The sequence below is a fragment of the Lepisma saccharinum genome, chromosome 1 (assembly GCF_977018435.1).
Source record: "Lepisma saccharinum chromosome 1, izLepSacc3.1, whole genome shotgun sequence".
Taxonomy (NCBI): Eukaryota; Metazoa; Arthropoda; class Insecta; order Zygentoma; family Lepismatidae; genus Lepisma; species Lepisma saccharinum.
The window spans coordinates 115,101,120-115,118,045 of NC_139229.1; the positions used below are offsets into that span (position 1 = coordinate 115,101,120).

Below are 16,926 nucleotides of genomic sequence, written 5' to 3' on the forward strand. Positions count from 1 at the left end.
TAGTGCTTTACCAAACACCGACAATTTATGTGTGTCCTTCGATATTTTCTTCCTTCAAATTGGGGTCCCATGTTTGATACCCGGTGAAGGCACATAGTGGTTTTGATCCCACTTTAAACTGTACATCCAGTCCAGATTAGCCTTGTTGTGGATCAAGTGGTCTTAAAACAAACTCAATCAATCATTAAAATAAAAAATCTTCCTTCAAATTTTGAAATGAGGAAACAAAGAAAACTTATAGGTTATATTTAAAGATTCATAGTTTGCATTCCTGATTTAAAAAAAGAATGTTTAAGGGTATTTCAGTTATGTCTTCATGTCTGAAGATCATCTTTAGAAATGTGGTTAAAGAAAATTCCATCACTGTGTTACATGAATACACCTCAGCCAAGTGTAAATTTCTCCGTTGCATATTATTAAATATAATTTTTGTCAGTAATTTATTTTTATTATTTAAATATGATAATCTGCTGACGTCTCCCTGAAGACTTGAAATTTGAAATCTCATGTGAATCAATACAAAGAGAGGGTGAGGGCCTCGCATTTTATTCTCACGCAGAGCCTTGCAATATGTTGCTACGCCACTGTGTAGATACAGCTTCACTGCATACAATGTAATACTCTTCTTTGATAATTATGGGCAATATGATGATCTGAAATGTCTGCTTTCAACATATCTTTAGTTGTATCTTGGTTACTAAGAAGGAAGATTACTTACTAACAGCCTTGTTCTTCTTCTATAAGCCATTGTAGGTCATTTCCCACATATTAATACTTTAACACAAGTAGAAAGTGTAGCTTAAGTAGTTTATTTTCAAGGAGAGGGAGTCAAAGTTGATCTAAGGAGAGGGAGTCAAAGTTGATCTATTGTTATGTACAAATTATTTATGTATATGTGAAATGAGAAATCCCAGTGTCAAATGAGAATTTACTGGAGGAGAGGGGAGTAAGTAAGTAGGGTAACAGATGCATATAAATACAGAGAGATATTATCTATCTGCGGAATATAATAATGCAGATAATATACAGCTGTGAGCATTTAGTAATATTTTAAGATTTTGAAACCAATATTTCACATGTATTTTCAAAATTAATATTTAACAAGACAAGTTAATATATTTTTTTTTAATATACATGCCAAAATGTTAAGAAGACACAATTTTTACATAAGTATTTACCATGCAGAACTTACATTAAATTAATATGACAAAAAATTAATTAGGATTCCCAAGTTGTTCATCAATTTTTTGGTACTCTTCATGTTTGCAATTCGAAACTTGAAAAATTCAACACCCACTAATGTCATAGTGCAAATAAGTCTGTAAGCCAATTTGATGTAGTAGCCTACACATACAAAGCTATTATTTTGAACTTTCTTCCATACCATTTTAGGAACACTGCTTTTATGATTTTTGACTTAGCACACTTTTCACACCCAACTAGTGACAATTCATTTTATACAAATAATATTAAGTTGTCCTCCTCCATGGCCATACTGTCTAAGCCACTGTGCTTTGGACTCTGACTGTGGGATGGCATGGGTTCAGTTTCTGGGTGTTCGGCCTGTGTATAGGACCGGTGGCAACCCACCACCATGATTAAATTGGGGAGCTATGAGTGAGTAGCGTAATCTGGTCTCGGAAATGTATAATGGCTGAGGGTTAAATGTGCTGACCCCACATCACCCCATTACCAGTTGAAGAACTCCAGACCTCTAGGTAGGATTGTGGGAGGGAGACTGGCAGTCGGCAGATAGACCAAGGCCTTTCCAGGGCTGTCGAGCCACGGATTATTATATAGAATGAGGCTAACAATACCGCAAAACCCTGGTAAGAACTTGTCATTTCTCCATTGACATTTCATGAGTAACCCCAAAGTGAGGCAGGCTGGAAGTATTAAACCCTACACTCTTGAAGAAATGGGATTAATATTGAATGGCACTATACTATTAATAGTTTTATGATTATGTAATATTCTATGAAATTTTGTTTTCAATATTAAAATAATAATAAGAGAAACTAGTGCAACAGCCCATGAGGATCAAGATCTACCAAGTGGCTTTTCAGAAACAGCACATCAAGTCCCATTGCCTCTGTTTTCTGGATTTCTGCAATGGAGTCCATTACTTGTTTTCAAGTAACTCCCCAATGACAATAAAATAGAATATCAAAATGTCTTATACCTTTATTAGAAAACGGATGATACAATTTTCAACTGAGAAGGTGCTACTATTCTTATTTCGGGGCTAAAATTGCAATGCAATATTTTGGTAAGGGAAAGATGAGTGTAACAATAAAGTAAAACAAATTTCACATACAAACAGCGTATTTATTTAAATGATTGATCGCCAGGTAGTGTATATGTAAGTCATAATGTGTGAGTATATACAATAAAATCTGCACTATTTTCAACCACTGAAAGTTAAAATGGAAATAAAGGATCTAACATCGAAAAAAGACAATGCAAAAAAATTTCATATTAGAGCCTTCAGAATCAGTCACGTACCTAGAAATAGATTTCAGGGAGGGCCCGACCAATAATAATAATATAATTAGAATAATTATATTTAATTTAAATAATATTAAATATGTAAGTTAATTAATATTGCATTATTATTCCATGAATAAGTAAATAGACATTATAAGAGCAGAGATATAACAAAAAAATCTTTGGTAATGTCCTTCAAAGCTGGATGATGCCAATTCCTTCCAATAAGTTTGACGGATAACCATCGATTATATAACAAATGCTAAAACAAATATACTTTCATTATCTAATTTTTGTAGTTGGTCATTTGGGGGGGGGGGGTCCAGGAGTTCTTTCTGGTCCTTGTTCACAATAGGGTAGTGGTAATTCTGCCAGTGATTTATCGCACCAAAAATTTCCTGAACACCCTTAAAAAATTTCACAGGTCTAATTTATGGTCGTTTTGGCTCTAAATTTACCCTTCCCTCCTAAACACAATCTTGCACCCCCCTCCTGCCAATGGGACCAATGAGCATGGTTGTGCTGGACGCGAGAATTTTTTTTACAAACAGCTATGCCATGGAAATAACGTTTGGTGGCGCAGTATTAGTTCGTTGTCTTTTCGGCTGCATGGCTATAATAGGATAAAAATATTGTTATTCATTTAATAAATCATCGAAGAAGAATACATCAGCGGAAGAGAAATTTACATGTGGAATGAACACATGTCACTTTGGTTATCGTAGCTTATGAAATGGAAAAGTAAATATGATAAGTTCGATTTCGGTGTCAAAATATTTGCGCAAGATCGTTTTCGCTTTTTGGTATGCACTTAAGAAATAACCGTAAATGTTATGCAGGTGGTATGAGATAAAACCAGTGGCGGCGAATGAGGTGTGTGAGGGGGCACTCCGCACTATGCTAAACATTATGTATAAGGGGAAAATAAAGTTTCCCCCTCTTCCTCCCGCAGTTTTATAACCCAATCGCCGTTATTGGATAAAACTAACATATATGAAATGTAACGTAAGTACGAGTATATGAATGGGCTAAAGAAATAAAATAATCTTGTTCTGTTAAATTGTATGGGATTCGTAAACTATTGTGTATTCTAGCAATTTTTTCCCGTGCGTGTGAGACAGAGAACGAAGGCAAGAACTTTTATTTTCTGTACAACTTGCGTACGCATATCAGAAATTCATTTATCTGAAACATGTTAGGTAAACTTTAATGTAAGCGAAAGCATGTGTTCGTCACTAGTTCAAGATTTTCATATCTACAAAGAAAATCCAAAACACATTTCCACCTCACTCAATAATTTTGTGAAGTCAATTGAAATTGTACCATGTGAACGCGGGTTCAGTGCCATGAACCTAATCTCTATTGATCAGAGTGAGATCAAATATTTTCTTGGATCATAGAATACATCGCCGTAAATTAATTTCGGTGATGCTCCATTGTTGGTTTATTTTCAAGAGATATGAGCTACAATTATCATTTTATACTTTCGTTTTAAAAGTTATTGAAACACAAAATGGTTATCGGTGATCATTTTACGTGTTTTCGCGACTTCTTAACTGCCTTTATTTGATTTTTATTTTCTAAAAATTTCCGGGGTGTAGCCCCTCCAGCCCCCTCTACGTACGCCAGTGACTTATCCATATTTACACAATTTTTGAATATGGAAATTAGTAGTCTACATTGAAATATTAAGTAGGCTAAAAGAAAAAAAATATATAGAAATTATAAAGGAATGAAAAATAAAAGGCTCAGGGCCGGATTAAGGTGGGTGCTATTGATGTTGCAGCATTAGGCCCATTCATGAAATAGGCCCAGATGAAAACAGACGAGAATTTTCCGAAAGCTGAACAGTTTTCTTTTGCTATATTAACCTTAAAATAAATCTTAGAATGGAATTTGGAGCCCCAATTTCGGACGCCTAGACACAGGTAGTAAATTTTTACCTAGAAATTTTAACAAAAAAAACTACGGTATGCAGCATCAGGCCCAATTTCGTCTTAATCCGGCCCTGGAAAGGCTACCTACACACGAGCACACACACACACGCGCGTTTTTACCCCACACTATGGCCTCTTCATGTTAAACCTTGTCTACGAAGAAAAACTAAACTGTTCTTGACCCTCCCCCAACCAGGTACGTAGCCAGGCTCATGGGCTGAACTCCCCCCCCCCTTGAATTTTACAAATATCTAATTTAAATAATGTTTGGTGGTAATAAAATGTACTTCCTTCGCAGGATTAAGTTGTAATGTACTGAGAAATCAAACTTCGGGGCTTGACCCCCCTCCCACTCTTGCGCTTTTAGATGGCGGCTGCTGATAAGGGATGATCCACCTCGAAATAAAATTCTGGCTACAGGCGCCTATCCCCTCCTCAGTTTCGGCATCCAATTGCTACTATTAATTTCAAATCTATGGGTAATTTATTCTGCAAACACAGGTAACACAAGTAACGAATAAAGTATGTGGGAGTGTTAATAACTAAAGACAAAAATGGTAGAGAACGAAGTTCGATAGTTCAATTACATAGGATATAATACCCTCCCTCGGAGTGGCTTGGAACTTACGACGGCTTGAGAATATTTATTTTCTATCAGAGCATAATACGTATTATTTGACAACGGTGGAAAGATTCCTCTACATAAAATTTCTAAGAGTATGGGGGGAGGGGCAACTGTTCCCTCTTGCAGCCCCGAGCGCACGCCTATGATTCGTTGCCATTGCCGATATCACTTGCAAAGTTAAAATTTAAAACAAACTCTTCCTTCTCCAGAACCATCCTCCGTAAGTTTGATGGCAGACGACAGAGCTACACGGGAATGAACCGCAGGTGCGGACGACAGAAACGCGCGGGAAACAAATCCTCGCATCTGATTTGATAATTCCCTAGATGTGGCATACCTGTTTGTAAAAAAAATCAAAAAAAATCGCGTGCTGGACTAGGATTGCGTATGGCCTTTCAACAAGAGAGGATACTTTCGGAAAAACGAAAAATGACTATATCTTCCAGATTCATATACATTTTCCATATTATTTTGGCGCGGAACATCGCCGTCGCCGCTAACAACGCCCATTTTACACAGGCAAAAGGCGATAAAGAGAAATCCCTATACGTAGAGTAAAGCTATAATATTCGGCAACACTGCTAGTATTTTCGTTCTCGGAGAGAATGCAAGAGGTGACATCTAGCAGCAAGCCATCGAACTAGGTGCGGTCTTCTGCCAGCAGCGTGTAGCGAGACGTGGTGGCCGGAAAACAATGAATTAATGTATTTTTTGTGTTTATTATTATTGGTGGATGTATACGATGCCCCTCGTAAAACTGAATGTCGATAATTTTCTGCACGACTTCATCGAGTGAAAAAAGTACACGGTCAGCGAAAGGAATGAAAGCTCTCAGGAGTATAAGTATTCGATTTGTTGGTATGTTTCACGGCCGGGAGTCGTGGCGTGCTCCTGTAATCCAGCTACTTGGAGGCCGGAACTATCGGATGATTTGAGGTTGGGAGTACTGTGGCTCATGGCCGAGTGCACCAACGCCGATTATTTCGAAGTTCAGATGAGCGGGATCAATTTTGATCCACTCTAAATGAACTTGGTTTAAAAATTTGCATTGCACCAACGAAAAACGACGTTCAAGAGATTCCGTTCAAATGATCCGAGATTAATTTGTAAGGCTATACCTGATTGGTTAGCTAAAACAAATGACAATCAAGAACCCCACCGAATAGTGTGATGTGTTAAAGTATCAACGTGTAGGAGAAGAAAGTAATTCGGGCTGCAAACTTATCTGAATTTGAGAAATGTACTGATCAACCTTGTCGACGAGTACAAGGATGTAGTAGGGTGTAAAGAAATAATAATCTTAAAAAAGAACTGACGGCATAAGACAAAAGAATAAGGAGAAAGCATGGAACCTTCTTCTACGGGACTTCAATGCCTTACGAAATGCATTCGCGAGAGAACAGCGTACGCTGAAACTCGCCCGCTCAATAAAGATATTTTATTATTATTATTACTGTATTGTGGTAAGTATTTGAATTTTTCATTTCTTAATTCTTATATATTTATATTGTCATGTCGTGTAGCAACACCATGTAGCAATATCGTAACATTGCTCTGTTCTAATTTACCTTGCACTTGCACATGTTTTGTGTTCTGGGATAGAAAGTACAGTATTTAGAAAAATTTCGACTTTGCACCACAGAACCACAAATTATTATTATTATTTTGGCAGTTTTTAGTTTACTTTACACAACTCTCGAATTATCAGCATTGTACATCCAACATCTCTAGCGTTTGCACGCCCTCGATATCACTTTCCGCTTTGTTTATATTCAAAAACAACTGCCTGCAGTCGAAGCGTCAGTATCGTGAACCAGGATCGGCCAACAAAACGGTCTCGAATGGCCGTTCAGAAGATAAACTCGTTTTGATGTTCCTAGATCGCGATCAAGTGTTGAACCGTCTTCGTGCAATGGAATTTTCCAGTGATCCTTTCCCGATCCGAGTTTAAAATTTGATCTTCGTTCGTGCACACGGCCATCAGTGACCCACGTTGACTGGGCGTCCGCACTAAGCTCAGCATCAATATGGAAACCTTGGGGGAGCTCGAGGTATCCAGGTTGGCTAAGGAGGGGCGAACCGGGCCAGGCGGGAGACCGAGCAGCCAAAAGTCCCCGTGTTGAGCAGTAGTGGGATAGCGCCTGGGAGTGGGAGCTGGGTAACAGCTCGACCAATAGAGTCAGACGTGGTTCCAATTTTTTTTTCTTTTTCAAAAATATAATTAATATTTTTCATTCGGAAAAATACTTGACGTATTCCGTGACATTAATATATATGCTATATATTTATTCACGCCTTTGTTGTAATCATCCAACCAGAGTCATATTCCTGGTTGAAACACATTGCACAGTAGTTCGGATCTCACTTTAAGACTGTAGGTCCAGTCCTGATTGTCGTATCAGCATATACCAACATTTTGATTTGTCTTGTGCACCATAAATAATATTTCAAATAGAATTTCTGCTTTGGCAAGCAACAACATTTTTCCTTTTTCTCCCCTAATAATATAAAGGGTGTTTTTTTAAGAGTGATAGCTGTCATTTGTTTTGTTTTGATGACATGTTGCTTTGTCATTTCTGATCAGTGAGCATTGGCAAATGATCATGGAAAGACTGACGCCGCAACAACGTTTACAAATTGTGGAAATATATTTCCAAAATCAATGTTCTGTTCGCCAAACGTATAGAGCACTTCGGAAATATCGGTGCTGTCAGTGAATTGGCCAGCAAGATCATGTGACCTAACGCCACTGGATTATTTTCTTTGGGGATATGTAAAGTGTCTGGTTTATGCTGATAAACCAGCAACAATTGACGCTTTGGAAGCCAACATAACTCGTGTTATTAACGACACACGTCCCCAATTACTTGAAAAAGTGGTTCAAAATTGGACTGATCGAATCCGGTTCATCACAGCTAGTCGTGGTGGACATATACCGGAAATTATTTTCAAAGAGTAAATGTCAGAAAGTTATCTTTCAAATAAAAACGCAATTGACTTCAAACTTAATTTTTTATGTTTTATTTCAATTCAAAGTTCTATCACTCTAAAAAAAACACCCTATATATTTAATAATAATAATAATAATAATAATCCTTTGCGCTACAGCCCATGAAGGACCTTGGCTTACCTACCGACTGCCGGTCTCCCTCCCACGCTTTCCTTCGCCACCTCTAAGCGTGGAGATCTTGAACCAGTATTGGAATAGTCGGGGGGGGGGTCATCCCGACGTATCCCCATCCGTTATAGAAGGTCTCGCGACCGCATTACGCTTACTCATTCGAAGCTCCCCAATTTCCTCACGATGGTGGGTTGCCACCGACCCTATACACAGGTCGAAATTTCCCGAACCCATGCCGTCCCGCAGTCGCCGTCCAAAGCAAGGTACCTTGGACCGCACGGCCGCAGAGGAGGACAATATTATATTTTTAATTGTTGCAAATTTTAATGTTTCAGCATTGATGACACACTTTTAATTGTATCTGAAAGTGCTATAAATTATGTTTGTATTTTTACAGTTGTGGTTAATCGCTACTGTTTTCTGAAACTTATTTTTCGTGGTAACAGATCCCCATTTCAGATAAGAAACGCATTAACCAATTTTGAGAATGATGATCAATGAAAAAGAGTGAACTCCTTTCGGTTCGTAATTGCTTTCCTTGCTACATATTTCGATATACCGTACATCTGACAGCCTTGTAAAGCAAGCGGAGTACTTGTTCACGATTATCTCAGAAATCGGTAGACAGGATTTCTTCTAATTTTACTTAGCACTGAAAAAGAATTTATCTTGTCGCTTGTTATTTGAAATTTTTTACTTTCTACATTTCCTATTTCCCATCCAGAAAATGTTTTTTTTTTTCGATGTTGATATTGATCTCGAGATATCTATATTTTCAGCTTGTTTTCACATTGTTGTATATTTTTCTTTATCCTATTTTGGGAATTTTTTTCTCAATTGATGGGGAGTTTTATTTGGGGAGGACTTTATGCTGATCTAATGACAATAGTGATGAAATTTGCACTTATAGCAATTACAAAAACCTTCCAGTTGGTTTGATTAACTTTTATCCCTTATATCTTCCTGATTATTAACAGAGATCGTATATTTTCTTTATCATAATTGCAAACTAGTCCATTAGTGGAGTTCGAGTTACATAGGGATAAAATGCCGTTTTCCAAGGTTAGTAGCATTGAAGCCATGCGTCAAACATTGTTTGCCTCCATAACCACTACTCGCTGCAAAAATTTGTTCATTGACACTCAAACATGGAATTTCTAAACTAATAAAATAACAATTTTTATTACAAATTTATTATTATTATTTTCTTGGTGAGATTTTTGCAGACGATCCAACAGATAAATGAATAGCTAGCACAACTGCTTTTCATTATTTTTTAAATATTTCATACAGTTAATGTAGCCTACTGAAATGAACAATTATTCTATTTTGTTAATAACTTCCACACACACAAAAGTTATGATAAAATTTTAGTCATAAAATTTATGGTGCGTGGCCTCTCATATAAAACTTTAATTTTTAGAATATTGCAAATTGTGGAACCATTTATTCTTTGAATTAAATTGTAGAATGTGATAACATAACCTGGTTCTTGTATTTTACACTAATTCCCTTTATCTGACGCAGTTTTTACTTTGGTTATTGTGTTCGAATCCTAGGTAACTGAACTTTATTTCAATATAATATTTGGTTATGTTCGAATCTTAACTGAACCTTATTTTTGTTATTAACGATAGAAATAGAAAGCTTTGCTTTTTCGTAACTTGAAATTAACTATGCCAATTCCATGGGGAACCGACTGACTAATTTGACCTGCGCTCCCCCTCCCAACGTCCACGGACACATGCTATATAAATGTTGCTTATATGACCAGGTATTTCGAGTCTGACACCTCCTTACACACGGAGAGGAGACGCGACTGCAAATCTAGCCTCCGTGGCGAGGTGGTCAAACAATGAGTTTTAATGTCAGAAGTCCCGGTTCGAACCGTGGGTAAAGCATGGATGTATCACCATGTTCGTTCCGTACATTCCATCAGTTCATAATTTATCATCTTCGTCACGATTCGACATAGCAGTTGAAAAGCGACGTAATATAACTGAAATAGAAAACAGAGAAACAAAGTCCTTCCTTTCAATACTATCCCTGCTTGTGTCTTCTATTTTTTAGGCAATAGCTACTTCATATCTTCGTGCACACACACACGCATTATCATTTTACTTATCACTTTACAAACATTGCCCTGGTTCCCGAAATAATGTGCATAAGTTTATTCCTAGGCAAGAGATGTTGAAACAAGCTATACAGTAAACAGAAACGAAAATATAAACTTTCTTCACACTTTCTCTTCTGAAAAAGAACAGTTTCAACTTACCTCTGGGTGTCAACAGTTTCGATCAAGAATATTATGATTCGAAAGAAATTGTCTGGGATATACATTGAAATGTGGGCAACTACGTTACCTCTGAAACTCAATGTCGCGTGTTCAAACTGAAAGAAAGGGGAGGGGGGGTATAGTGTCTGCAACCTGTTTCATTTCTTCCCACAAAGAGCATGCCACATGTCAGGTGTCAGGCATGGCTGGTTGAATTAAGATCAACAGATGTCTTGTTTGTTAGCGCTGTACCGGTTGCTGCATTTGTACAAGTCAATGTAGCTTATTTCGGTAGCATTTTGACATGAAAGATTCAGTGGCGCCGACTTTTGGGGTGAGAATAAGATATATTGGTTGGTTGGAGTCAGACAGAGAGAGAGAGAGAGAGAGAGAGAGAGAGAGAGAGAGAGAGAGAGAGAGAGAGAGAGAGAGGGGTAAAACTGAGAAGAGTCACTAGCAAGGTATGTAGCCTACAGTACGAATCGCTAGGGACAGCATTAGCACCTTGGGAAATACATGCTACCAGCACCAAACCTGACCTGCCTAACCTATCCACATAGGCACATAATATCATAAATAGGTATGTAAAAAGGGTTGGCGAGTTATATTTTGTTTATTCAAGCTATTATATGCATACATGGATAGGTTAGGCAGGTCAGGTTTGGTGCTGTTAGCATCTATTTCCCAAGGTGCTAATGCTGTCCCTAGCCGCTCGTTGTACAGTGCGTTCACTTTGGCTCGGGGCCGAGAAAGCGCGTGACCTGCAGACGGCGAGGCACGGCGCAAATGTCGGCAATTTCAACCCCTAAAGTCCCGCTTATTTTTACGCACATATCTTTAGCATGCAGACAATTATATTTATATTGCATAACGAGTACTAACTTGTGTTATAAGAGTTGTTCAAAGTGGTGGCCAACTGGATTCACACACAGTGAACGCACTGCACTATACTTAAACTGTTGGTACTGTAAATATTAGGCGAGAAATCTCAACTAAATCCCTTCAGCCTAAGTGGTTAAACGGTAAGCGTGGGGACTTACGGCGAATCTAATTCATTGTCGCCATTTATCCACAGAAGCGATATAAAATATCGAAAAAGACGCCTAGTCCTGTCTCGATTTCGCTTTGTGAATAAAGTGGACGTACGCAGAGAAGTAAACGCCATTTCCACATTTTATTTCCATTAATCGTAGGACTTATTACTTCACATCAATTTCTTTCTTTTTATTTCACTAAAAAAACGGACGAATTTGTCAATTTGTTTCCGAGGAATTTTGTAATGGCAATTCCACTTTATTTATAGCTATCCACATTTTTACGGACTGAGCGTTCTTTTATCAAACCTGACCAAGCAGGCATGGAACACACATCTACCTGTCCTTGAACACGCCAGCGCTATTGGTTTAAAAGAGATAAGACTCGCATAGTTTCTTGAACCTTTGTTTCCTTGAGCACTCGTTTTCGATAAATATCCATCAGCAGTGATTTATGTGCAAGTGTATGTAGCCTATATATTGAAAAGACAGGAAGTGAAAGTACATTTATATGTTGCATAGTTTGTTTTGTTTTGCATATCAAGTGCATATTTTGAAGATTTTTTTACTTGTTTTAGACAAAATAAATGTTTTTCAAATTTGAAATTATTTTGAATAACTATGGAAAAAACCTGTCTCCTCCATTAACCGCAGCAGCCAATCACTATGTGGATGAATAGAAGAATATAATTTATTTCCAAGTATGAGTCTTTACAGCTGTGCATACCATACAAGGATGAAAACGTTTAGTGCAGTTTTCCTACACCCCTCCTCCTCTCAGTCTACTTCCTCTTCGCACTGCTTCGGAGTTCACAAACACCGTCTTTCATTTCCCTTACGTTCACTACACTTGCACTGTTTCACTACAATATTTCACTAAACTCTTACCTAAGTGATTCCTAGATTTTTCTTGGATTTATTTATTTATTTAGTAGCCCCCTTTCACTCATTCTCACTCTCCCACTGAGCTTCTTTGCTCTCTTAGTCCAGACTTGATGTAGGAAATTTCCTAGATACCTTATTTGCGCCTCTCCCCCTCTCGGTCTCTCCATCCTAATAACGGTCGTCATTATATTCTCAATGTTAGCTTCATTTATTTCCCTGATAATTTTTTGTCTTGCCTCCCCAAGGTCACTGGGTACATCACTCTACACGTGAAGGGGGCTGAATGTGTGTTACTGGATGGGACAACTCAGATGAAACCTTGTTATTTGTTGATCATTTCTGTTACTTAGTTATGTGATTTTTTCTTGAGTTAAGAATATTGTCCTTTGAGTTTAGACATATGAAAGCAGATTGCTATAACGAGTCGAGAAAAAAATAATATGCAGGCAGGCATAGTAAGAAGGAGGGGAAAGTGAGCAATTGCATTATTTTACAATTAAATCTTCATTTCACATGTAATACTTGAAGTAACGGATCAGTTCTGCTGGGGGGGGGGGGGAGGAAAGTGGATGGACTGTCAAACGGGATCGAATGTCCAATCCCTATATTCCTTCTGCAATCTTAAACTTTGGATGGATCCTATTTATGTGAAGGTCGCCTTTTGTAAAGTTTGTTAGAAGGAGAATACTTATTTATGTCATTCTCCAGTCGAAATAACGAAATCATATCTAATATTCCCAACTTGAAATTTCCTTCCTCCTGTTACGTAATGTTGGATTGATTAATTTGATTGATTCGGTGTTTTAAGTCCACTTTATGCACAGTAAGGCTAATCGGGACTGGACCTACAGTTTACAGTGGGATCCGAACTATGTGCGTCCACCGGGTATCGAAGCCGGGACCCATTGATTACAAGGCGACGACGCTACCACTGCACCATCGAGGAGGGCCTGTTACGTAATGTAATGGTACCGGTAGAGATCTTTCTCGATGTACAGGCTAGCGCGTACGGATAAACGTAGAAAATTGAATGTTGTAAATTTTGAGAAATCTTAGTTGAATATTGCAAAATGAATTATTGTATGTAGTAAAAACAGGTAATTTTACATAATTGTGTCTTGAATTATTTTTTTCCGTGTTCTGTAGGATAGCAGTAGAGACTTGTTTTCGTAATTGTTGTTCACGTTCATGTTTATTTCGCATATTATAGTTGCACATAAATCCTCATAGATTAAGAACTTGTCTTTATTTGTTGTTACTATTGTTATTGGACTGGCACAGATTTTCAAACTGAATTAAAATGTTTTTAAGTTTCGAGTCTGCCTGGGTTCAGTCTCTGTGTTCTCGGCCTGTGTATAGGACCGATGGCAACCTACCATTCGTGAGGAAATTGGGGAGCTACGAGTGAGTAGCGTAATCCGGTCTGGGAAATCTCCTATAACGGCTGGGGGTTCGACGTGCTGACCCCACGTGACTCCATTACTGGTTCAAGATCTCCAAACCTATAGATAGGATTGTGGGAGCTAGACTGGCAGTCAGTCGGGAGATGAGCCAAGGCCCTTACGGGCTGTAGAGACACGGGTTATTATTATATCATAATTAAAGCGAAGACAACGTTTAAATAGGTTCAATTGTTACCGATACATTGAAATATTTATTATTTGAATTTATTTCAATGACAGTTTACGATATTTGCATGTGTCTTTTGTATTTATTAACAAATAGTTTTTCTTCTGTCCTCAGTGCAATGAGCTTCATCCCAGACAACTATGTTGATCACAACGCTTATTTCAAGGACGTGTTGGACTTCTTGGTGCAATACGAATGGATATACAACTTCCAGGTGACTCATCTGTTGGTGGAGAATGTCATATCTAAAATTCCACATGATTGGTCAGAAGCTTTACTTAATTCAACCAATGACGAACTCAATGCGTTGCCAACAGGATATGTAAAGGTGAGACGTAGCATCTAAATATGTAAATCTTAATTAAACGAATAAATTATAGTAAACATCGTAACATTCGATTGGTTTCAGTAATGCATATTTTAAATATTTCTTTTCGTGTATAAAAGTATCACAACGTTTTTCTTTGTAATTTGAATAACTAAGACTCACGCATGTTGCCTGATTTTTATAGGAAAGTTTGGAAAAGTTATTTATGATTATAGAGGTTGGACATAACTTTCGATCATTTCTTGTTAGCATCTAAAAATTATTCTTAGACTATCTTAGACATGTAAGTAATAACAGTTATAATATATAAATATTATTATAATTATTTTTCTTAGTTTAATGTGTATTGGTGTGGAAAATCCAAATAACAGTGGCGATGGGACTCCATGCACTGATCAGGCGTCCCTCGATGCAAAGCTAAGTTTATTTTTTTTTATTTATACAAAGAGATAAGAAAATGGCTTAAAATAGAAATACGACAATGTGAACCTTTTCTTATTTGCATTATAGTTATGTCCGCCAAAAGGAGGTTTATTTAAAATGAACATTTCGTTTACGAAAGAAAAATAAACCAATATCAAGATAAATAGAAAAATTGAAGATTTATAGGGTAGTAGGAAGTTTTGAGAGACCCTGTTTGTGAGTTCATTGTGAACAATCTACTTTTATAGTACTTGACTTAACAAGTAAAGTATTTCCAAATAATTTGAGTAAATATTGGCTTAATGTATATTATAATATCAATAGTCTTTTTCTACTTTTGACTTTATCTTTCCGTTTATTTTTAAAGTATCCAGTAAATATTAAATACATTTTCAAATACTCGTATCTTTCAACTAAACTTAATGTAGTAATTCTGGCACATTGTTTCATTATTCAGTTGTAGTGCAAAATGTTTTAAGTACGGTATTTTTTTTAAAAGGCACGCGAGATACGTAAAATGATGCAGGGAGGTCGTAATCCGAATTTTTTCTTCATTGGTTTAGGAAACGTGGCCACAAACACTTGTGGAGTTCTTGCGAAAGTGCCAGCAGCTTCAAGTGCCCGAGACAAAGCTTAAACCTCACTCACTCACTCCTCTGAAAATTCCTGCTGGTTTGCGGAGGGGGATGAACCCAAAGAAGCAGCACGAAGTCAGCCGGTTTGCTCAGATCGTCCACAAAGCCTGCAGAGAACTTGGTATCAGGAAAGTGTTAGACATCGGCGCAGGTCTGGTAAGTAATGGAAGTGTTCATTTCAAAGTAGTGTTTACACTCTTTGAACGTTAATAATGGGAACACTTATAGCAGCAAGTATGACGACGCCAGGGGTTATGGGTTCTAATCTCGGCCTGACCATGAATGTTTGTGAGTTTCCATTCATCAATTTCATCATGTGATCACTCATCTCCTTCTTCGCACATTAGCCAAAAAGCGAAGTAAAATAAAGCAAATCAATAAATAAATCAATCAGCAAGTATGAACTGTTCATTGGCAGCAATACTTTGTCTGCAATGCTATAGAACAGATCGAGAAATCAACAAACAGCAGATATGGTTTCCACAGGAAGGGAAGCACAGGTAGGGTCAATCGCATGTTTCATGCCATCCAGTGACCATGGCTTTGTGGGGTACGCATCGTTCTTCAGTTTCCCAGAGGTAGAAATCTAACGATGTTAAATTTGGAGATATGGGTGGTTATTTGACATTGCTCGAAAGAAAAGTTGCTTACCTCTGCAACTTTGGGTACACTAAGGCCTACCGCCTGGTGGGCTGGAACTAGAAACAACAGAATGCCTATACACGGTCAAACACGCACTCAATGTAGACATTGCAGCTTCATACAAAAAAGTCCAGTCAAGTTTTCTTTAATAGTTTCTCTGTTATGCACATTCAAAGAGTGTAAACACTATTTTCGGACACACTGTATTATTGAACTATATTCACACGCCCTTATATTTGTGTTTTGATGAAAGAGAAAGATAATTTGTTTTGACACGAGAATGTAACCAAAGCATACGAGACTTGTTGAGACAAGACCGAGGACGGACAGACCTCTGTAAAATCAAGGCGTGTCTTGGGTAAACTGTAATGGATGATGATTCAACACTTACCTAAATCAAATTTACTGTACAATGCGACTTATTCAGACATATCAAGAGATCCTCTACTCTCATTATTTTTTAGAAAGGTCAGATACACTCATATTGTTCAACGAATGATAACCTGCCACTTATCATCCATCATATATATATATATTCTTAGGTAAACTTTTGAATTAGTCTTGAGCTAATTTATGGCAGTCTCGTGTACACAGCTTCTTTGAAGCAGTAGAAACACATGTGCAGTTCATTCCCTGACATTCGAATTCTAATTTCCACGCACGCCTGAATGCGTGACTTTGAAATGTTCGTGTGCGCCGCTTTCGTGCGTGCGTGTGCATATTTATATATACTGTAGAGCCTTTTTTGTGTTTGCTATCCTCTTCAACTCCCCTCCCCTTCCACTTTTGGCAGCGAAGCAGAAATGTATGTTTCGTGAGTGCCTGATTTTTATTTTGCTGCTTTGCATGCATTGGGTACTGTGGAAGGAGAGAAAACAAGACACTGGCAGGTCTTGTCAGCCTGT

At 37.6% G+C, this 16,926-nt stretch overlaps 1 protein-coding gene across 1 annotated transcript in view; it reads left to right on the forward strand.

Annotated features, from left to right (window-relative positions):
- The window catches only part of LOC145999677 (presequence protease, mitochondrial), an 80,754-nt gene that overhangs the window by 33,444 nt on the left and 30,384 nt on the right, over positions 1 to 16,926 (forward strand). Inside the window, exons 3-4 of the mRNA XM_083136894.1 lie at positions 14,108 to 14,321; positions 15,308 to 15,535. Of these exons, the coding sequence (XP_082993020.1) occupies positions 14,112 to 14,321; positions 15,308 to 15,535 (438 nt within the window). The 5' untranslated portion in view covers positions 14,108 to 14,111. The remainder of the gene's footprint in view (positions 1 to 14,107; positions 14,322 to 15,307; positions 15,536 to 16,926) is intronic.